This window comes from Echeneis naucrates, chromosome 7, assembly GCF_900963305.1.
Source record: "Echeneis naucrates chromosome 7, fEcheNa1.1, whole genome shotgun sequence".
NCBI classification, from domain to species: Eukaryota; Metazoa; Chordata; class Actinopteri; order Carangiformes; family Echeneidae; genus Echeneis; species Echeneis naucrates.
The window spans coordinates 13,418,517-13,442,522 of record NC_042517.1 but is presented as its reverse complement, the minus strand read 5'-3'; the positions used below and the strand labels follow the sequence as shown (position 1 = coordinate 13,442,522).

The following is a 24,006-nucleotide window of genomic DNA, read 5'->3' as shown; positions in this document are numbered from 1 at the left end:
AAAATACACACCTGCTTGTTTTTCATATTCAAAATTACGTCCCATAAGAAGACAAACACTGCATAGAAATGCAGGTGGAGTCACAAAGAGCATCTCAGCTACAAAACAGCAGCGGTACAATGCAAAGATTCTCTCATCATCTGGTTTCCCCCTCCGAGGGAGTCTATGATCAGAGCTGTTTCACAGGGTGTGCTGAGTAAAATTTACCAAATATTACAGCAAAAAGTTGGGCTCATTTTGTTATGTGGGTGAGTTTTCCTTCACACGTCTCTCTCTAATGTAAGATTTCAGTGCCACCTGCAGGTTCAGATGGCTTATGAGAACGCACAGTCTTTCTGTCACAACCATGGAGATTAATACAACTAAGACTAAAAATGATACATTATTAAGTATGCATTTGCTTAATGGATTTTTTATTTTATTTTTTTTTTTTTGAGAAAGGCAACTAATAATGGATTAAATATCTGTTGATGATGCTTACATCTGTTTACATTTGGATGTATTAATGTAAAGTTCATTTTGCTTTATTACCATTTCCATATTTTGGGATATTGCTGAATTAGTTTTATACTGGTTTTCTTATGGGTATTTGTTTTTATACTCACAATAAGCTTTACAAACCATAAGAATCACTATTGATAATTGAAAATATGTTTGCACTCTGTCCTAAAATTACTGGATTTGGGGATAAACTGTAGATGGAGTCTGTGTTTGAAGTCAAGACTGATTTATCTCTGGTGACAAATTGTATGCATTTTTGCTATAAAATATAATAACATTACTTTTGTGATCTGTGAGGAGTGTTGTACATGCTCAGATATCCAAAATCATGCAGGTATACCTTTTTAAACAACATCTACCACCAGGGGGCGCAATTTCATGACGAATAAATGGCCTCTGCAATAGAGGCCATCCATACCCTTGATTGAACTGCCTGGCTGTACTTTACGAACTTGGTGCAAGAGTGAAAGTGAGAGAGAAAAAAACATTGAGATGACACCATTTATGTTAGTTTATGGGGAAAAAAAATCTGTTTCAGGCATTAATTAAACCTTGTGATTAAAAAATGCATTTCAAAACAAACACTCCCTGGCAACATTTGGATTATTTTAAGCGTACAAGTTTCGGTTATAACATGCTGGTCCTTGGGAAAGATTTATATACAGATTTATTGACTTGATCTTCTTATCTGGTAGTTGTAAATGGATAAATGTAGCCAGATTGTAACTTACAAAACACACTTCCAAACCACAGAGTGTCAATTGGAAATGGCAAGAAAAGCAATTAAAAATGAGAATATCCTTCAACAATTGTGAACAAGGTTAAACTACCAACTGGGCAAAGCAGACAGCTGCTCCTGAACCACAGACCTGAAGAATTGGTTTAGCTCATGTTGCGCCCATCTGCTATCATTTGTATCAAAGTTAGGTTTTCTAAAGGATCTTCCATTTTCTATTTGTTAAGCAACACCCAGAAAACTGTGTTCAGGTTGTATCATTAGATTATAAAAGGCTGCCAACCACAGTTATTTTCATCATCAGTAGATGTGACACAAATTTTCATGAATAATTGATTGTTTATCTGTCAACCCCATTGCCCCCAAATGTTTTGGCTAACAAATCTTCACATTTTGGGTATGATGGTTTCCAGTTGATTTTCTGCCAATCGATTAGTCAATGAATAAACCACACTGATGTACAGCGGACCCAGTTTTGTTGAGCCGACATGGAAGATCATGGAGCGCCAGTTGCAGTCGCCGCCTCACCCCCCCCCTCTCTCTCTCTCTCCCACCTCCACAGTTGATGAAAGAGCATGAAATAGAAGAAAAGGAGGTGTGTTGGAGCATGCGCAGACCATGCACGCCGCTCGGTTATCCCATTTTTTTTGTGTGTGGAGTCGGTCGTTACGTCACGACCTCGTCCACAGAGCCAGATCTTGAGATCCACCATCCACTCATGCAGCCACGGGCTCAGGGAGACGTCGGAGCCCCCAGCTGAAGAGAAAGAGAAAGACAAAGGGGACAAAACACGTTCACGTTTTGATTTTTGTTGTTTTTTTTTATGTTTTGTTTATTTGTTGTTTTTTTTTTCTTCGTTTGGCACCACGGAATGAGCTGAGGCGAGCCGGCGGCTGCAGGGCTTCAGTACAAGTGGACGACTGTGGTAGCATGGTGTGGTGAAGCACAGACGCACACACACAGGCTGCACTGTGCATCATGTTTGAATGCCGATAATCAATCTGAAATATACATGACCGTGCTGCTGCATCGCCTCTAGCCTCGGCTGGCTGGAGCAAAGTCGCCTTTTACTGCAGAAGCACGACCAAGCGGCCGCCGTGCTGAAGGCTGAAGGTGCACCCGGATCATTGACGGGGTTCGGATGAGGTGGTCGATCGGGCTGCTCGGTTTGAGAAATCCGGCCAACTTTTCCTCTGTACCTTTCTAACAGCGGTGCCGTCGGGCATTGCTCAGGAGATGGCGATGAGGTTGCTCTACCTGGGATTTATACTCTACTTGGAGATTGTGTCTCCTAACGGTGAGACAATAGGTAAGACGCCTGTTATGTTATCTTGCATTGTGAGACTCGAGAAAGCATGACCACTTTTTTTTTTTTTGCCTCCTCTAAAGCAGCATCTCTGCACAGGCCTGTGTTCACCAGAGTTGGAGAGACAACAACCGCAAAAGGGTTGTGTTCACAGTCACAGCGGTCTGCTCCTCACAGGGAGAGATCGATCAGTGAGGGGAAAACCTGAAATCAGAGAAAGTACCGCACAAATGAGCGGTGGCCTAAAAGCTGCCTGCGTCTGTCTGAGCAGACAGGATGGGCCTGCCTGCCGGGGAGGATGGCAGACGGTCAGGTTGTCCACAGTTACAATAAGCGGCAGGTAACAGGGGCTATCGCAAACACTTTGCCTCGGCGACCAATTTCTACCAAACGACATCATTTCTGACTGCGACAAAATGGCTATATCAGCTCCTCTCTCTCTCCCTCCCTACCCCCCCCTCTCTCTCTCTCTCTCTCTCTCTCTCTCCATTTTTCAAGAAAAATACAATTCCTCTTGAAGGTTTATCGTCACCCTTTAACCCATGAAAAAGCCCCACAGTGTTATTAATGCTGTGATGTTAAATCCTCAGCAGCCTGGAGTTTCCTATCAGACCTGTGGCCACATCAGTTTCCATGTTTGTGTTCATCCAGCCCACTTGGCGCATATTGGGAATAACTGTTGTGTTTGGCTTGTTAAGGTGTAATCTTAATGGCGCTGTTTGTCCCGCCTCCAGAGAATCACAGTTTATTAGTGACAGACAGCTTCAGGGTGATAGTGAGATGAATAGTGCAGTCCCCGGAGCTCCTCAATGCTCCTGAATACCTGATAGTAATAATGACATACTAAATGCACCATTGCTCTTGTGACAATGCATTGCAGACCTGTTGAGCTAACAGCTTCCCTTTCTTTCTTGCGCTCTTTAAGGGAAACATGAAGGTACAAAGCAGCACAAATCATATTCAGGAGTCTATTTGAAGCCATCCATAATATTTCAGAGGCTGTAAAGCAGCATTAAAAGAAGGCATGCTGTCACACAGACATCCTCCGTCCCATCAGGCTCTGGCCCTGGCAGCCCAATATATGGATAAATACTTACAATGTCAATCTAATATTTAATTTCACTCTATTAGTATGTGTTTACGTTGATGTTTTAAAAAATTAAGCACCCAACTTTGCCACTAAAGCCAGCCGCTGCTATTTATGCCTATGCAAAATTGGAGGCGGCCTTTCTGTGCTTTGGAAGATTATGTAAGTTTCATTAGGTTTTGATGGGGGCTGCACACAGTGAGAGCTATAGCTAAGGTTACAGGAGCCTGCAAGCTCCTCCCTCCTCCACCATCAGTATGTAACATCTGGACACAGGGAGGCCATTAATCCAACTTAGATGTGACTGCAAAAGGGGGAGGAGGGACTGGTTGAAGAGCCGAGGTTGAGGGCGGGCGAAGCAAAATAAACTTCTGAAATCAGCCTTGGATAGTCTCTGAAACTGACACATAGTTACATTAGAGGCAGACAGAGATGGAAATGTGGATGGATGATATATATGTTGTGTCATTATTATAAGTTGATTTGGCAGCCTCCCTTTGGAGCAGAGCAGAAAGTGAGCGGATACAAACTCTAAGTTCAGCCATTCAGGCTGGATTTATCTGGATCACACCTGGGCCACTGTATGAGTTTATGAATGGGAAAGCATTAGTGACAGGAGGGTCAGAGGGCCATAGTTAACAGTTAAACACTGGTCAGACCTCTTTTGTGTGTTATCGATCATTGAAGTTGACTAGTTTATTACTGTGGCACTTTAAGGTGTCATTTTTTTTCTACTGACAAACTCCAATCCAGCACTGCACAGTATGTATGCCTGCAACACAGAAACAGTTATTTTCATCTATTGATCAGTTCAAATTTAATAATAGTTTGCTTTACAAATTCCAAGAAAAAATTGTTGATTTCAACAAATATCAGCTCAATTTAACTTTACATTAGACTTTGACTTGATTAAGTCCTAGTTTTGAATTACAGACTAAGTATAGTGCAACAAAATATACCAAGGTGAATCCTCATTCATATTGACTTACTGTACATAAACATGTCAGGGCTGAATATCTTCGTGACTGATCAGTTTTATTTACAGGATCCAAACGATCTTTAGAGGCTGAAGAACTCTGTTGGTGAAAAGTATAAATGTGGGTCAGAGGCTAAAAAGGTTGAATTCCTGAGAAGCCTACACTCTCTTTGCCTGACCTTTTTTTATTGGGACCAGGCTATACCTTTTTTCCTCAGAACTGTCACTGGAAACATCTGCTGGAAAAATTCAGCATCCTTCATACTAATTCAACAGATAGATAAGACTTCAGGTAGTTTCCTGCAGCTCTTCCAAGTGGAGGCCAGAGCAGAGTGGTGATCTCTGCACACCTGAGGCCATCTGTTGATTGCGCTCTTATTAGGTAACACATATAATGTCCAGAAAATGTTTCTGTCCGCTTTCAGTCCTTTCGCAGAGAAACTAGATCTTAATAATAATAAAAAAAAGTATAAATATTTGGAGCGAAATACAGCCGCGAGTCCAGTTTTGATACATTCTTTGGCTTGGCTTCATGAAGCCTGATGTAAAGCTTATGTGCAGGTGTTTTACATTTAGCTCTGAACCTAGTGAAAATATTTGTGAAATGATAATAGCAGACAGTGGGATTTTTTTTTTTGACCCAAGCTTCACAAAAGATCCTCTCTTTATCCCCCTACTTCCTGCACTGCTTTGCAATCAAGTGCAGCTAGAAGGTAAAAGCAGATTAACATAAATGTCTTCAGTGTTGTTTTCTACATATTGAAAATGGGAGATAGCTGATGAAAGAGTGTTTGTTGATTGTAAATAACAGGGGCATACTATAATTGGTGTTTTCTGCTAGCTACATAACTGTTTACCCTGTTTAGCTGCTAAGACCCAAAAAAAGAACAGGATGGTTTCTTAACAGAACAGGGAGGGTGGGTGTGTACCAATGTTAATCCAACTATGCATCAAATAAGGCTATGTGTATGCATTTTTGCTTTCCTTTCCTGTTTTACATACAACTACAACTGTAGAACTTTGTCTTGTGGAAGCGGGTTTTTTGAACATACCAAACTTAAACAAAAGACATTTTAATGATCAGCTTGAGCAAATTTAGCGGCTTTTCTCTACGCTTAATGAAGAGAGCACACTGGAGTTGCTCAAAAGTTACAGAGGGTTGCGATGTTTGCCCGACACTTCTCACAGCTGTGAGAATACTGGCTTCACCCACTCATGTTCATGCATGCTTCAGAAATTGCCAATGTTGCCGGCTTTGTGCTTGACTGGAGAATCTATTTGATCACAGGGACCCTTGGTTGCTTTCACACCTGGTCAGAGTGAAGGATCTGATATATGGAAATAAGATTCCAATTTCATGGACTGCTGCAAAGTGTCAATGCTGTCTGCTTTTATCGGAGTCACAGCTGTGGCTAAATCATTGGACAGTGGGTTTACATATAGCAAACATTTATGCCCTGTGGCGTTTGTCAGAAATACTGCTGTTAATATGAAATATTGTGATTGATTTTTTTTTTTTTTTTTTTTTTTGCTGTACTATGGTAGACCATTGTCAAACTAATTGATGATTTTCCTATGATAAAGCAGACAACGCATACTCAAATTTTCACCCACCCTTAGCTGCTAGTAAATGAAGTAATCCACCTGCTGATGGCCTCAACATTTTGAGCCATTGTGCTGCAACTTCAATACTTTAAAGCTGATCATTTGTGGCCCTAACAGCGGCTCAATCCAGAGAAATGGTAACGGCTGTAATCTTACCGACTGATATAAATGACATCTGGCAATACAACATCCTAAATGTATCACATCTTTAAGTACTTCTCCTCTTACAAAATGCTCCGAAAATGTTTCGTGATGATGTCAATGGAATGAATCGCTTTTTTTTTTTTTAACATGAGCAGACTTGAATTACATGAATTACATATATCTGAAAACCATTTCCTTTGCACTTTAATTCATGCTAGTTATATCCAGCAACAGTTATAACATTCTAACAACTTCAAACAGGGTTAAATCTTTCCTCACTAATGCCGTCATCTCAGTAAGCAGTGTTACTAAAAGGCATGTTTGCATTGATGCTGTCTTAAAATAACAAATGTCAAGACAGGAAACTAGCTTTGACAGTTTGAAGTTAATTTTCTTGAGCTTTTTGTGCGTATATGTTGGGCATGAAAAGATAAGTTTAAGTGACTGTTGAGTTTGTATTTCCTTGCAAAATTTTGTTATCAACTTAAAACATAACGCCTGTGACCAGCAAAATGCTGGATGTATTCCTCAGTGGTGCTCAGCAATCCCATCGAAATTGTAGGTTGTGCGCAGCTTTTGAATTTAACTGGTGCTTGTCCAGGTCTACAGCTTCATGGAAAAGTAAGCTAAACAGCAAAAAGCCATCTTATTTTGTTCTTTTGTTGGGCAATCATTCTTTGCGCACTCAAGTTTACAAAATGTACTACTAAAACACTCCCTGCAGAGAGTTAAATCACCCATGTTGGCATCATTGTGCCTGGCCTCCTTTTGAAAAGCTGTAAAGAATGTTTATGAAACATTTTGTGTATCGCATAATCAGATTTTAGGATTTCTCACCACTGAACAAAAAGGTCATCTGTAAAGATGTGAAGTGGATGACAGCTCATTTGTGCATTGTTTATGAGTCATTGTGAGACATTTTTAACGTGATTTACCCTGACTAATTTTGAGTGAATTTAATGAAGCAGTCATACCGATCCACTCACATTAAATCACAGAAACATTTCATCCTCCAGCTGAATAAGGAGGTAACTGCAGGAATGAGGCAAGCCAGGATTTACAGTCTCAGTTGCAATGAATGCTTTAATTTATGTGGTCCAACCTTCATTTAGCGGTTCCCATATTCTGTTTTTGTAACAGCTGAATCTGGGTTGACTTTTCCTCTATGGGTGCACCAAACTGTGCTATGTAGAGACTACAGGGTTTGTGTGTGCAGGAGAACTTTCACTTGGAAGCACCATGAACCTATTTACATGTATCTGTAACCATCAATCTTACTGACTCAGTGTTATGTATTTTACTGCTGTGGTCTGTGACATCCTGCAGAGCCTCATCAGGTTACCTTGAGGGTCAAAGCTGCACTCTTTTGTTGTGCCATGGCACGAAAACAAGGCTTTGAGCCACAGGAGTAGGTACTAACTCCTTTTTGCTGTTTATGCATGTTCAAGCTCTTTGAAATGGCTATAGTGGATTACAGCTTGAATAGCCCATGGACATTGTATGTGCATTCTGAGCGCGTTAAAGTGCTCCAGTGCTTTGCTATGACTTGACATAAAGCTAAGTGGCTGTTTCCACTGAACTGGCGTGGCACAGTGTACATTGAAGAAGTAGATTCAGTGACTTCAGCTCTGCCTAGGGATGACCTTCCTTTAGAGACACACTTTTCTGCATTCTTATGGAGCTGTTCTTACTTTTGAGCCACTCATACTTCAAAATGCCACATTTCCTGGTTATAAAAGTCTGAATAATTAATATCACACAAATGTAATCCTCCTCTCTGACCCCATTCTCTTCCCTGTGGTCCCTGTTTGGTTTTAATTTTACTCATAATACATTGATTCTTTCTTTGAAATCCTGCAAACCATCACTTAAAACCTGACTTTAGAGGTTTAATTACATGCTGGGGTCTGTTTGCTTTCCCCCCTCCTCACTCCCCAAAATTGTTATGGAGACATCAGCTCCACAATGGAGGACTAGAAATGGGAGAGGTGGTGGGTGATGAGAAACAGCTTTTGTTTCATTCCCACTTTGTCCACACCAACCATCGAGATCCCTATTTATGTATAAATTCATTCATCCAAGTCATTTCACATTCCTGCTCATACTGTTATCCTTTAACAGCATTTAATAGAATCCATGCTCTATTGCTCAGGCTAAAAATTATCCATATCGGGTTGTTTGAATATGTAGATGAGTCACTGCCGGTGGCAAACATGTGAACACACAACCTAATTCAAATGATCATAAACTGATGTGTTCTCTGTTTTGTATTTTTAATTGTGATATGTAGTGTTTCACCTAAAGCATACAATTTGCATGAAGTCACTCCTACTCACTCGCTGACATCCCCGCAGCAATGAGAATCCGACAGCAACACGTTTCCCCTGAATTAACATGCAAAGCTGCTCGGCTTCTTTCAGCTCAGACAGCTTGTCTATAACAGATTGTCTTTTTGAGTCAAAGCTATACACATGAAATCAATTAGAAGGTGCTGGAATGTGCTGTGTACTTCTGGAGTTGATTTGTAGAGGATGGAAAGCCATACTGAGGGAGGCAGATGGTGTGGACATTTGCATGTGGGGGGTCGCTTTTGGGGTTGTGTACAGGGTGATGATGGTCTGGAGGCCTCCATCACTTAGTGGCCATGAGGCCATTTACTCACAATCCCATCCTGTTCTGTCCCACAGAGTTCCCCATCACATTGTTTTTCCTAAATCTTTGGATTACACAAAAACATTTTTTGTATTTGCTCATTTGCTCATGTTTAATGCTTTTTATCATGCACAGTGCTTAAAGGCAATTCAGTTTGCCCTGTTTATGCAGCATATAGCGGTTCAGTGGCCCTGCATAAGGAAATGCACAGTGTGCTCCGTACAAGTGGCAGTATACTACAAGTTAAACAATGTGGAGACCTCTCTTAGTGGAGGTCTCACTAAGTCCGCCCTCTGTCACTCCACTGGAGCACCTAAGAATGAGCAGGTGCACTTGTTGAATTATAGCAATTAAATAAATTAATTGCAAGTCTTTGTTTCCTGGAGCTCATGGCATGGTGAACTACTTTCAGCCCGTAGCAACCAGATAGCAACCTTTTTAATGGCTTTTTTTTTTTTTTTTTTTGGTCACTTTAACAGTTAGATTTCAAATAAGGAGTTAATGAGAGTCAGAATTACATTCAGTGATTTCTAATTTTGACCATAAACAACCCAATTTAGTGTGCTTGAATGTCATCCAAGTAAGAGCTTAGTGATTAGTTGTGTTCAGTTGAGTGTAGAGAATTAACTTGTTGAGCAGAAACATTAATCCTGTGTCTATTGGACAAATACTTGGAACATTTCCACTGATTACTGGCCCTCCGGTACTTTAAGGTTTTAGGTTGCCTCAAGGACTTTCTCAGTTTTTATGTTTAATGCCTTCATTGTATCACTTTACCATAAAGACATTTGAAATGAAACACAGTGGCACATTGTAAGGACATCAAAGTGACAAAGATAGGTTGATGTTTTGAAGACTGATGTAATTTTCTTTTTTTTTTAAAACAAATCCACCAATTAGAGATGCATGTTGCAACTTCTATCCGAAATAGGAGGTCTGTTTCCTGTAGCTGTTGCTTGCTGAGTAATGGTGGACATTCAAAAACTCCTCAGGATTTTAGCTTGTTGGCTTTCACATAAAATTTTGTCATGCATGCATTATATGGATTTTTACTGTAATAGATACTCATGGGGTTTTTTGTTTTTTGTTTTTTAGTTTATTTTTTTGCAGTGGGCACTGATTTACATCACTAATCATACTGATTTTACTTTTAGAAACAGGTGGTGAAGCCACTGAAAACAGGAACATCCCCCTGTTTTGTGGGAAGAAAATGTTAATGCAGTGGGATTTCCTACAATTTAGTCACAGCAATGTGATCGTGTTGCCATTCAGCTGGGGCAGGAAATGCTCTAGTTAGGATGGCATTATGAGGAGGGAACTCTGTTGGAGGATAACACACAGGGCTTAAAGGAGTTCCTGTAAGTGGCGTATGTACCTTGAGTCAATGGGATTGGTGTTTGCTGTTGGGCCAATCCCAGGACACAAAATAAAGGCCTTCTTCATTCCCTTTTGTAGGCAAAGTGGACTCAAACGGTTCAACATCCCAGCCTGATCTGGCCCCTCCAAAAATTGTCAGCATTTTGGCAGTAACTTTGGGAAAAAAAGCGACTTTGCAAGCTGAATTAACAATTCGCATCTCTGTTTGAGATATTTTAAGTGGGCTTTGAAAGAGGACTGCTGAGGGAGATGGCTGCCAGTATTTCCCCCAGTCTCCTACCCCCCTCCCCCTCCTCCTCCTCCTCAGCCACAAGCTCCAATTAGGCTCAGAGGTTCACCCCTCTGTGGTCATTTCATGTTGGTGTGTAATGCGATGATAAAATTAGAACCCACAATGTTTTATTTCCAGTTTTATGCTCACTCACGGGGAACAACTGGCTCTGTCTTGCTACATCACATAAGGACCAGAGAAGCCGAGGGAATGCCTACACATAGCAAGATTTCATTGCATTTACTCATTTCAGCTCAGGGTCCAGGCAGTGCAACTGTCTGTTTGATTGCTCAGTCAGATTATATGACAACATACAAACGCAATCTAATGCACCACCATCTTTTATGTACCAGGACATTGTCATTGCTTTTCTTGCCTTTGTGAAAAGAGAACACAACTCTGCATTTCAAAACTCACTTATCTCGCTCTCTCTCTCTTTTTCTTAATCTCCTCAAAAATCAAGTTGTTTTTCATATAATGGGTATGCAGCAAAGGCATCCCTGCAGGCCTTTACCTTTTAATTGTATTTACAAAAACATGACACTCAGTAATCTTTGTGTTTGACTTGCATGTACACAGCACTGTCACATGGGAAAAAAAAAAAACAAAACAAAAAAACAAAACACTGGGCTCTAAACCCCTTAGCCTGACAGTGAAAAGTGAAAAACGTGATTGCAATGATACACTAGACTCATGCTCTCTTGTGATTTCAGTCACATCCCAACCCCCTTGCGGTGCACCCCCACACAGCCCCGACTGCTCGCCCCAAACACCTCTCTGCCTGCCAAGTACGTAGGGAGCCAAGTCATCCAGGGCGCGAGAGAGGGCTACATCCCTGCAGAGAATCACAATGAGACCTTCAGCACTGTCCTTCCCAGAGCGGTGCTGCACAATAATACAGTGAAAACAGCCCACTGCCTGATGTGGGCAGTATGGTCACTTTTGTTGCACGTTACATGTTTTTGAACCACTGGTATACAAGGAAGCTTTTCCTCCGTTTCTCTCAGGATACTTGCGTTAATTTTTCCAAACACAAATTCACCTGTTTTTATTTATATTGTTTTCATTGTTCAGGTTTGATGAGGTCAGTTTAGGAATGGGTTATACCACTACAGAGTCTGGAAATATAATCCACCTCTTAATTATTATGTACTTATGTTTTTCAAACTTATTGTTTCCTTGGAAGGGTAAATTCAACCCGATTACAAATAGAAATGTTCCTCTTCTATAATAACATGTAGCCAAAATAGAAGTTGGTTTTGCTTAGTTTTTTAAATATTTTTGAGATTTTTACTTCACCCTCAGTATGTGAATAGAATTCCATTTATAGTCCTTCAACCATGTAAACCTCACAAAATATGTAACAATCTGTCTTTCTGGGAAACAATGTTCCCATCACTCAGAATAATCCAAAACCCCCATTGTGATCAGTTTTCATTAGAACTGGAAAAAAAAAAAAAATCCCATGAAAACTGACAATGTAATTTTATTATGAGCAGCACAGTTAATTTCCCCTCAGTTGTGTTAATGTGGAGGCAGAAATATGGCCATATAAAACCAAAACTATCTCTACAGTTGGATAATACAAGAGGGGGGCAAGAAAATATGTTTCTCTTTTGTCATTTGGATGAACTTACCCTTCAGGATAAATGTTTACACAAGTGACGAGTTCCGTGTTGACAGACGTGATGCAAAGCTGTGTAGGTTGAGCTCCATTTGAGCCGAGTCTTCCTGAGTGCGGCTGAGTTAAAACATGTCAGCAGTGTCACACCACTGATGGGCCCTGAACATTGCTGTGGTGCTGCTCGCCTGTGGTACACCTCAACAATCTGTGCTGACTTATTGCCCAGAACTACACCGCTCTGCACTTTCCCATGGGCCTGACAGAGATTGAATGCCGAGTTATGTCTGTGCTGTGACACATGAAAGAGCCTCTGTGGTGTGAGTTGAAAAACACCTTAAGAGTAATAAAAAAAAAAAAAAAAAAAAAAGGCTGGGGGGGGGGGGGGGCAGAAAGAAATGAGATGTTCGTAAGAAGAAGGGGAAACAAACAAACCTTGAACTTAAAGGCACCACTGTTGGTTGTAAGCTTGTAGAGGAGGTTTCAGAGTGTGCCTGTGGGTCCTTTGATACAAAAACATCACTGTAGGCTTGGATTGACTCTGCATGTTGCTGTGCCCTGCTGAGTTGAGATTGCTGCTACTTGAAGGTGGAAATTTCCTATGGAGATTCTGCACAGGAAATAATAGAGATTTAGCAAAAATTCCATTTCATGCTGGCATTTCTTCGACTGGGTGCTTGACATTAGCACTTTTTATAAATGTATTTGTAATTGAAAGGTATTGCCACCTACGGTTGCTTTCCATGATGTCATATCAACTCCCCCCTCTCTTTTTTTTTTTTAGCTCCCAAAATTGATGATCATCCCAAGACCTGCAGCTCGAAGCAGTTTGAATGTAAGGACCAGGTGACCTGTATCTCCAGAGGCTGGCGCTGTGATGGAGAGAAGGATTGTCCAGATGGCTCAGACGAATCACCAGAAATCTGTAAGTGTGCCCACGTGAAACTATTAAAACTGCCTCTCGGCAGGCTTGTGTCCCCGGTGCTCATGTTCTGTCCAAGCTGTCAACTCAGAGTAGTGTTTTCCTCCATCTTGTTTTTTGCTATTTTGCAAATCGGCCCATCCAAACCAATAGCCCACCCCCCCATTTAATGTCATCGGAATGTATGATGTTAAAAGACAATTCGCTATCTCCGAAAGACTTTAAAGCGACAGCTGCACAATGTCCATCCTGTTAAATTTTGACCCGACTAAGAGAAGAGGTGTATATCCTGTCTACGAAGGGCACTGCTTCTTTCAGTGTGCTCTGGCTGCTCTGCTGAGTTATAGCTCTAATTATGTGGCCATGTTTAGTCTGAATGTTCAGGGATGTGTCTGCTCTTGTCTGGACTCTTTGCGGGATCTCTGCAGTCCCCTAAGAGTCTTGTCCCAGCCGCTCACATCTGTAAGCCTCCCCATCCTGCCATTCCATCCATAACTCTCCCTGGTAAAAGCTTCCCCTCTGTTTATATGCAGGCGCTAATGGTGATTTTACTGTCTGCTTGTGCCACACCTTACATCTGTCATGCTCCAAGCATTCTCACAACAGTGTGGCATGCAGAGACAAGCGTCTGACACCCAATATTAAGTGACTTGTTTTTTTGTGGGTGAAAACACAATCAAGTGTTTACACATAGTCTGCGAGGCAGCTGTGGGTGATATGACATCATGATGCTGTGATCATAGGGAAATAAAATACTAACTGTAGATGGAGGAATAGAGAAAGTGAAAATTTGGGCACATTCCTGTCCCACGGACAGGTCAAATGATCTCGTCCATGCACAGTTTTGGTGTCCAGTCTTTGAAAGGACTTGGTTTGAGAATGAGCCTGCAAATGTTTTATTAGCTGGAGCTTAAATACAAAGGTGGAGGAGACAGAAGAGTCTCGTCTGTTTCCTCTGTCGCTCTCCTGTGTTCATTAATTCATGCTGAATTTATTTTGAGAATTTACCATTAACAGCTTAATGCTTTAATTACACAGTCTTCGGTAAATTTAGCAAAAGTCTGTCACTTAAGGGTTTTTCAAAAGAAAACAATCAGTTATGGTTTTTATAGATAATAGCAATCACAGAACATGTGCAATTTTATGTAATTGTGACCCACATAATTCACCCAAACAAGCTGTGGCCATTCAATTTATGCCCTTTCGAACAGGCAATTGAAGTGAATTTTCCATTTCACTTATGTAATTTTGTGACAGAGACAATGGTGTGATTCATCTTCTGCATGAAGAGCTGGAAAGTGGTGTTCCAAAAGAACATCAAGATATGTTCTGCCCAATTACACACTCACTTCCCATGGGCTCTCCTTCGGGTGCCACTTTACCTTTAGTTAAAGCGCTTCTCTATTCATGTAACTTTCTGAGGCGAGTCATAATAAATATCTGTTACTGAAATTAATGCAGTTTGTCTCTGCACAGCTCCATGTGTTTGCAGCCTTAAAAAGCGCAGTTAAAGGCAAGGCGCCTTTTAAGTATCACAATGAAAAGCAGCCAGACTGTGATTTTATCCACAGTCGTTTAGTTGATCCACCCATTAAAATGTGAGCAGTGTTTGGAATGGAGGGCTACAGATAAAGCTAGAGTGAATGGGTCGGAGCCAGCATAGATGGAGACAAGAGAGTATTTGACAATAACTTTGAAGGTTATTTAAAATCCTGTCTGGACTCAGAGGAATGAAAAAGTCTTTTTCTTTTCAACCTGGCTTTTCCATTCATGGGCTGGAGCAGTTTGGAGGTCACTGGCCTGGTTATTCCCCTACTGGAAAGCATCACAAGAGCCATGCTGTAAACATGGCCACTCTGAACTGGGCTGGTATGGAAACACTAGATATAAAGGCAGGCCAAACACTGATCTGTTTTACAGGCAAACTGAAACCTGAACAACTGTGTTGATGAACCATTTTTTTTCCCTTATCGTTTACAAAAGCAGTCTTATGTTTTCTTATAAACTTGGCTTAGGAAAGTCAGAATTTTTGGGAGAAAATTCCCTGGTCTTCAGACTTCTGTTCCAACATGCACCTAGACCATGGGTCTAGTTTGGCGTGTTAGTGTTGATGGGAGTTAGAGTGGTGCGTGGTCCTGTAATTATGACATTATCTGCAGTTCAAGTTAATTACTAACTGCAGGCTTGGTTTACAGAGAGTCCTCTCTGAGATTTCACATGGCTAAAATATTTTCCTCATATTGGCTTCCTCTTCTTTTCCCTCTATTTATGGCCTCTCGGTCCTGTGGGTGCTTGACTTCCCTTCCATCTTGGTGCAGGGTTGCCCCAGTCTGGCCATGTAGATCAGTGTGCAGGTAGTGATGTGCCCAACACCCCTTTGGTAGATATATTTAACATTTTAAAGTGCCATTTGAGAAAAGTGAAAATCAGAATCTGCTGCCTGTGCTTTTCTCAATTCAAATGATATAAAAACTGCACAACTGTTTTCATTTTGGCTAAAGCTCCAGTTTTTGTTTTCGTTAAATGCTGCCTTTTTTGCTGACAGTGATCATGGATTCGCTCACCATCAGAGTTGTGGGTGTGCATTTGTCTAACATAGAACTGATCTCTGAACTGAACTCTAGGACCAATGGTGGAAGAACGTGTACTCTTCAGTATCCTTTTGTCTGGAAGTCTAATTGCCTGTCGTTTCCAAACCATTCATCTGAGCTGCAATTATGCTGAGCAGCTAAAGACAGATTTCTGCTGTGTGGTAAGCTGCATGTATAGATTTGTGTTTTGTTTTGTTTTTTTTTTCTCATGGTACTGCCTGAATTTTCATATAATGGGTGGGGGGTCTGGGCGGCTGTGGGGCCAGCATATCCCTCACGCTGCCTCTCTGCACCTCCCCTTCATTGGCCCTAGTAGACATCCAGATAGTCATCAGCAGGCTGCCTGTACAGGCCCCTGTCTGCAGGTGTGCCCGTGGCATCCTCTCCCTCCCTCCCTGGCTTCATCTGGTTTAAGACAAGCCATTTCGCCTCAATTACATACAGGCATAGTGCTCAGGAAGTGGTTGACATATGGCCTTAGGGCAGTTGTTAATATTCTTCTGTCTCAACGATGTGCTCTGTCCAGGACTGCTGCTCTTTTATGCTGCTATAGACAGTTGTGGTATGTTGTGAAAGAGCTATCTCCAGCAATTCCAGCAGAATTGTGAAACAGGGCTCATGATGTCGGTGCATGGCTTTCTTTTCTGTCTAAGCAGACAGTTCACATTGGTCTGATGAGGTTTGGACCCGAGAAATGTGTCTGTGTTTGTTCTTTGTGCTATCTTTATTAACCATACTGTTGAGATTGTGTTAATGCCTTTCAATCTTCCAGTAAAACAGCGGTACCCAACCTTTTTTGCACTACGGACCACTTTCATAAAAACAACGTTTTCACGGACCTGCATAGAAAAAAACAACAACAAAGTGAATAAAAATAAATCTTACCATTAAGCTGAATGTATGAAGGGTGACCAAGCGCTGATAAAGTGCATGTCTCCATGCATTGCCTCATTTCCCGGCCTGTTGGCACATTGTTGCCACGGCTCGGTACTCCATATTTTAAGTAGGACTCCTGATATTGTCTTTTAAATGCAGCTTTCTTTTTCTTGGAAGTCGTAGGCTCTTTTTCTGTCTCCTAATTGGATCTTCTCTCCTTTCCAAAGAAGCTTCCCAAAGTTGTTTTTGCTAGTTTGTGTGCTTAATTTTTGATGTACCTTATCACGTGAGTCAGACGAGCGTGGTCAGAGGCACAGACGGATGTATCTGGCCATTTTCGAAATAAAAATTCCTTCAGAATCTGATAAAATGTTTTTTTTAAATTCTGTCTTTTTGTGTGGTCGGGAACCAAATGGCCGGTCCGTGGCCCGGTGGTTGGGGACCACTGCCTTAAAAGATTTATTGGAATGAAACACTTCATCTGCAACAGGTTAGAATAAAACATAAGTAATTCCACAGACACATATTGTTCTCTAAAGCTCTCTGCATTTGGCTGATGTAACAACCGTCCAGAACAGCAGCAACATTTATTTATTTTAAATTTTTTGCTTGCCAGCATTTCAGGTTATGGAGTGATCAGGAGAGAGTCATTCTTTCTGTAGTTCTTTAATGAAACCTCCCATCTCACCATAGTGTCTTCTGGGCTTTTGACAGCTCTAGCGTTCATTTTTGACAACTCTGTCTGCAGTGCTCTGGTGTGAAAATTAAATGTGCTCTGTCACAACTTTTTTTTTTTTTTCACAGCTCTGTTGGAATGGCTGGGATAAAAAAAAAAAACAACAAAAAAAAAACAAACAGCAAAACAAAACACTGACTGTCTGGAACCCAAGTCTGTGTGCAATTATGATTCTTGCATGAACCTCCTTCGCTGTGGTTGAGCAAGCGAATGGGAACAGATGTTTAAGTCCTAGCATATAAGCTCTTTCTCCGTCACGAGAAGCCCTTGTCATCAAGGAATAAGGAATCCCTTTCAACATCTAAAAACCTTATGCAACAATTGTCTGTCCCTAATTCTCTACTAGACTTTTTAGCCCTGGATTTAACATGAAAATGTCCTCAGGAGGCCTTCCAAGCAGGGGGTGAAACACATCTCAGTCATGTAAATACCCTTCCTTTCTTTTCCCTTGCAATTTCATCCACTTTCATTCAACAAGAGATAATGACCTGATAACTCAAAGTAGTAACATTTGCAAATGACAAGCCACTCCCTTTGCTTACACTATCAAGATATCACTTAAGTTGTCGCCATAGGCTACTAAGGACATAACTAAGGACATAGTACAGACTTGCACACAAATTCATTTGATGTCCTCACTGATGCCAGAAAATAATTTTGAGGGGCTATACCTGGAATGCTGTTTCATAATGAAAGTAAATGACCAATGGCTGAAGAGGCTAAAAGTATTTCAAATAAATCACCAAATGTGGACCCTGAAATTCAGACACTCGAACTTCCTTGAAAAGCTTTAAGTAAGCATATGATATAATGTCATTTACTTTCCCAGAGCCACTGGCACGTTGGAAAATGGTTCAAAGATTTTGTCTGATGTAACGGTGAGAGCACGAAACCGTCTTGAGTGTACTTGCAACACACAACCACGCCATGGCCGTTGGCCCACACACATTCTGAGTCTTGTCAGTGGATGTGAAGGCCTGGGGCCAAGCAAGATTGAGTTATCATCTCCATACAGCTGCTTGAGGCGGCTGTGGGCCACACAACAAGGTTATCTGTCCATCTCTTGCCCTTGAGCTCCCTCTGGAAACTTGCCAGCCTGGTCCTTTGTCCAGCCCATCTGACTGTCATGCCCCAGCAGCCTCTCCAAGGCGACCAAGAAGAGCAGCCTGCAGAGGTGGTGGGATGGGATAGGGAAGCATAGTGCGATGGGGAGAGGAGAGGGGATGATCTTACAGGGAAAAAAAAGCCTTTGAATGGGAGAAAATGAGCAGATTAACATTTGGACTCAGGAGGAAAATGGAAATGGCTTTGTAAGGCTCTGATCCTCTTTCTATAGAAGACAGCCCTTTACAGTGGAGTAGCTTTTATTTTTTGGGGGGGGCTTTCATAGCCTATAATCAGATGTGTAGCTGTACTTGCAGGGGGCACCAGACAGGGGTAGGAGGATCTGCAGTGGCAGTGGTTGACACACTGCTTCCACAGAGGAAGGAGCAAAGCCCTGTAAATCCCTCTGGTCTGTGGCCCTGAGCCCTCCTCAGCCTTGCTGGCCTATCAACGGAGAGAGAACACAGGGCATTCTCACGCCACACAGGCACCACTTCCCGTTCTCTACTGTCTCTTCCACACCCTGTCTCCTTCGCTCCCTCTTTCATTCTGCCCTATGTCCTTCAATCTTCCACCTCTGTCTGCCGCAGCAGGTGGAGAAGCTAGTCTCCAGTCATGTCTGTCCCCTGTTCCTCATACGTCCAGTCTTTCTTCTGGTGTAATTGTGTCACCGTTTTTCTCCCTTGTGGATTTGGTTTGTATTGTTCAGCCATTTGTTCTACCTCAGAACGTGAACCTCTGTAGGTTTTGATAGGTGGATGCCGAATGTTCCCGTTTGGTTAAAACTGTCCAACTAGTATGATCATAACAATGTAAATTGATAATGATGCTTTTCCAGGGAGTTGTCAAAATATTCAGATCTACTCGGGCACCATATGTATACTCACAGGGCTTCAAAGAGGATGATATTGTAACACAGAGGCAATATATTTAACCTGCTATGACTCTTGGGAATACACTGATTATATCCATGAGCAGGAGAGAAGTGAATAATGACAAGAGTTTTACTGTGGAAACCTTTTTGCTACTTTCCTTAATTCTAGAGATATTTATCAACTATTTTCACTTTTCATGTAATCTTTATTTGGATAGTTATACAGCAGTCGAGACACTAAATACAGAAAACCATACCAAGTTATGTTTAAACATGTCTCAGACATGGAGAAAGAGGAGCGTGTCAGGCCTTCTTTCCAGTGGGAGCAGAATGTGCCTCACTGCGAGTCCTGTGTCCGCTGGCCACGTGCTTGTTGTGCATGCTGCTTTAGAGTGTGATTCCAATGTGGGGAGAGCCAGTCAGTGGGCAGGCCTCCCTGTCACTCTGCACAACATATTCATTTGAGCTGACAGCAAGACTTTGTGGAAGTCAGTCAGGGGCTGGTATGGTGCTCACGAAGCAGGAAGAAAAGGAAGCTTTTATGTTCAGGACAAAAGATCGACAGGGGACCCAAATTTAAGGTTATTGCATAACTACGGGAACTGTGGGGTGGGGGATGGTGTGTTTGAGAGGTTGAGGTGATGGAGGGGAGGACACAATGAGAGCCGCTGTGTTTCCTGTTACAAGTCCCAATGCCTTGTGTTGACTGGAGAAGCTTAGAGGAGCCAAGAGCCACAGGTGAGGTATAACAGTTTAAGTAATTATTTGAAGGTGACACAAGCAATAATGCCTGACTAAATTTTACATTGTGCTCAGGAGAAATGAGTGATACAGTCTTTGCACAGTAATATTTCGGTCCATGCTGAAATAAGAATTTAAAATAAAACTGAACAGATTTATTTATTTATTTATTTATTTTCAACTCACAGTTTTGTAATGTTTTAATCATGCCAAATCTCAGCAGTCCTTCTTCAACTATTTTATTCATGAAGGTAATTGGAACAAAGAAATCGCAAAGCAGAGTTAAAGAGAGATTTCAACAGTTAAGACACAGCAAAGGTATTTTAATATTAAGGTTCGTTGATCACCAGTTCGTCGTTTTAGTGCAATAATATAATTATCCCTACTCTGCCCTCCAATAGGTGTGAAGGTTATAATTTACCCCTCGTCTTTTTCTGCTATCTGCTCATCCTACATTGTTCTCACTAGTAGTGCTGGCTCCAAAGCTGTCAAAATCACTGAACAATCTATGCAATCCCTGAGCCAAGCAACATACTACATGTGTTCTGTGATAATTGCACCCTTTCACCATAGTAATTTCAAATACACCAGCTAATAGTGTGGAAGAGACTTTGCCATGACAAATTTTGAAATTTGTTTCCCCCATGCAGATAACTCTGCACTGAACTGAGAGAAAAGATCATTGCAGAAAGGTTTTTCTCGAAAATATGTTTTTTTTATTTTGCAGCTGCTTATAGATGGAGAGCATAATGATGTCTATGTTTTATAGATTGTTATGAATTCTTTGCTAAAAGCTTTACAATAATGCTCATCTTATTGTGAGTAGCTCCAGTTAACGGTGCAAATGTATCTGTCTGTGGGTAATCTGTGTAACTATATTAATTATTGTTATGATGAAGACTTTTATTTTATATTACACACAAAAGTGATATAAGCATTCAAAAAGGTGTTGTTCTCTAATGCACATTGAAAGTTAAGACAAAACTTTCTGCATGTGTTTGCAAAAAACAAAACAAAACAAAAAACTGAGGTCCCATCTTCCAGGCAAAGACTTGTGCTGGAAGCACATGATCTTAAATTTAGAGTTACCAAGTTACTTCCTAAATAAAGACATTGGAATGGAATTTACTTAAAATAAACTACTTATTTTTGAAAACATTAACTTTTGCATTGCAAAGTATGTATCGAACATCCTTTTTTGTAAGACGGCTGTTGAAAACAATTCATAAAGTGACTGTTTGTTTTATAGATGATTCTCCACGCACACTCAATACCATCATCACTGAACACACAAAGACGAGAGAGGAGAAGACTTTACAACTTCTCAAGCAATGACATTCAAAAGTTGTAAATGTGTAGTACATACTCACTAAACATCAATAAAGTAATAAGAACAATGGTAATTCTGGGATCCTTGGTTAAAATTACTATTTTATTTATTTTTTTATTTTGTCATTAAGAGCTTACGTAGATGCTGGTATGCAGGATGGCTCTAAGTCATTCTTAAGAAAGTTAGTAAATAAAAAAATATTGTTTAGGTTTTTTGTTATGAAAACATTTATAGCCCTTATGAAAAACTGATATTACAGAGAGCTTCACACATGATGGAGAGAAGCCTATCCCCCCAAACGCTTTCTTTGGCTCAAAATAAATAGTTTATGTTGTGGCATTGTTTCCCAGAAACCTTAGTTTAAAACAAAATTTGGCGAGCAGAGGGAAGGAAAAGAGCGAGTGAAAAGGGGCGCACAGAAAATTTTGTCCAAGACTGTTTTTCCCAAAAAATGCCAAGAACAGCAGAGTTATTCACATAATATGGTAAAACAAAACAAAAGCCATGTTACTGGAACGCCCAGTGAAATGATTCCTGGTATGGTCTGAAGTTAAAATACCATATAGACTACACAGGATGTTGCACTGACATGACAAATGGACTTGGTGTAAATAATACATCCCCATGCCAACGATTGGGATGTGGTATGGGAGAGAGAAGTTACTGGTGTGTAACTGTGCTGCAGTTTAAATTCATGCAGAGATTGCAGGGTTTGGGGGTTAAAATAAAACTCCAGCTTTCTCCTTCACGCCTTAACTGTAAAATCTTTGGAAATGACCTACAGTCGCCCAGTCTGGCTCTGTCCTAAAATATGAGCTACACATGGACTCCATTCTATCAATTCCCCAGGGACCTTAACATTTTCAAATGTTACCCTCATGTAATGATGGACCCCACTTATGTTCAAGCACAAAACTCAATAAAAATACTGAAGCACCACTTTGTAGACCTGCACGTTGTGTGGATAGTGTGTGCACATGAAAAATGACAGTAGAAGTTCTGCTGTGTTCTTTGCTCTCAGCTTTACATCTAATTCTCCGTTCCGCTGACAGATGCCACAGAAAATGACTACTGCCAGTATGAGGGATGCCAGCAACCTCCCAAACTGGAGCAGGGAGTACAGAGTTCCTCGCCGTTGTCCCTTCTGCAAAGTTATTTAATCCTCCACATTGTCCTTTCTATATAGTTGTCTGCTGCTGGTCTGTATTCAGTCACTGCCAAGGTATTACTGTGCTGTGGAACTCAAACAATTTTTTTCTGGCTCTGGTGGATTGCTGGCATTTGTTAATGCGTATTCAAAAACTTGTTTGTTTGTGTGTGAAGGAAAGTAGAGCTTCTTTGGATTGTGGAACAAGACCCACAGTTTCTCAAATCTGACTGCTGTCATTGGCATGTCACATTTGGTCAAATATACTTATGCATGTATGCATAGTTGCAGAGTGTGCCGAAGGTTTTGTTGAGATGACATTCACTATGACTTGCCATTTATACTAAGCAAACAGTTGACAAAGGCTAAATCCTTGGCATGGCAGTTTATTCCTGGTAGTGCAGTTTATGTTGAAATCCCCGTGTTGGCAGTTTATTGAATGTAAATCAGGCTGGCTTACAGGCCGGGACTGTAGGAGGGCTGCTAATATGCTAACGTCCCCCGGCTGGGAGAGCTGCTCTCCTTCTCCCTGAGTCAGATGTATTAGAAGCTAATTCTCTGTTCAAATGTTGCGCAAAGGCTACTGAGGTGAGATCATTGTAGGAACTCTTGTCACTTTAGGGCACCTTTTTTGAGTGAGTTGCATATTATGTTATCTGTGTGGATGTTAATCTCTGGGATGGATAAGGAGCAGTTTTAAGGCGAACGTTCTCCCTCATATAAATCTTTACACACATGCAGCCTTGGATTCATAAAGACGTGACATGTTTTGCGATTATATCTAAAGTTTTAGCTGTGCAGAGGCACGTATTATCACGTGTATGTTTGGTAGGTAGGCTTGCATAGTGGAGAGGTAAAATACTTCATGTCACGTCAAATCGAACCAATCAAATTTCTGCTCACCAGCTTTTTTTGTTGTTGTTTTTTTTTTTTTTTTTTTTTTTAGGTTTTTCTTAGCAGGCTTAGCAATCTGTACAACATGTAGCACTACACAATCCTCAGACTCTCAACTCAGATAAGTAGATGTTCCAAATGGATGAAAGCAGAAATAAGGGTCAAAGGAACTGTATTTTGGCTGCGATAGCTGCTTAATATTCAGACACCAGAGACTTTGCGTGTGTGAGAATCTGAAAGAATCTGAAAGAGGCATCTGAAACAGGTTTAAATCTGAGGCGGTGTATATGCAGATATCATGCTATCAAAGCCTCTTCCAGCGCCACACAAAACTCTACGGATCGTGAACTTTGTTTTCTTTGCTTCTCGTCTTCTAAAATGGGTCAGCAGATGTTAGAGAGAGAGAGAGAGAGAGAGAGAAAGGGTGAGCGAAGCTGAGGAGGAAGAAGAAAAACAGCCAAAGCAAACTGTTTGCTGTGTAGTGTGGGCAGAGAGGAGAGATAGACAGAAGAGTG

General features: G+C 41.1%; 1 protein-coding gene across 3 annotated transcripts in view; it reads left to right on the top strand.

Annotated features, from left to right (window-relative positions):
* The first annotated feature begins 2,108 nt into the window (after nucleotides 1-2,108).
* LOC115045934 (low-density lipoprotein receptor-related protein 1-like) overlaps nucleotides 2,109-24,006 on the top strand; it is a 77,242-nt gene continuing 55,344 nt past the window's right edge. For all 3 annotated transcript variants that reach the window (XM_029505925.1, XM_029505926.1, XM_029505924.1), the window contains exons 1-2: nucleotides 2,109-2,546; nucleotides 13,061-13,201. In XM_029505925.1, the coding sequence (XP_029361785.1) occupies nucleotides 2,474-2,546; nucleotides 13,061-13,201 (214 nt within the window). In that variant the 5' untranslated portion in view covers nucleotides 2,109-2,473. The remainder of the gene's footprint in view (nucleotides 2,547-13,060; nucleotides 13,202-24,006) is intronic.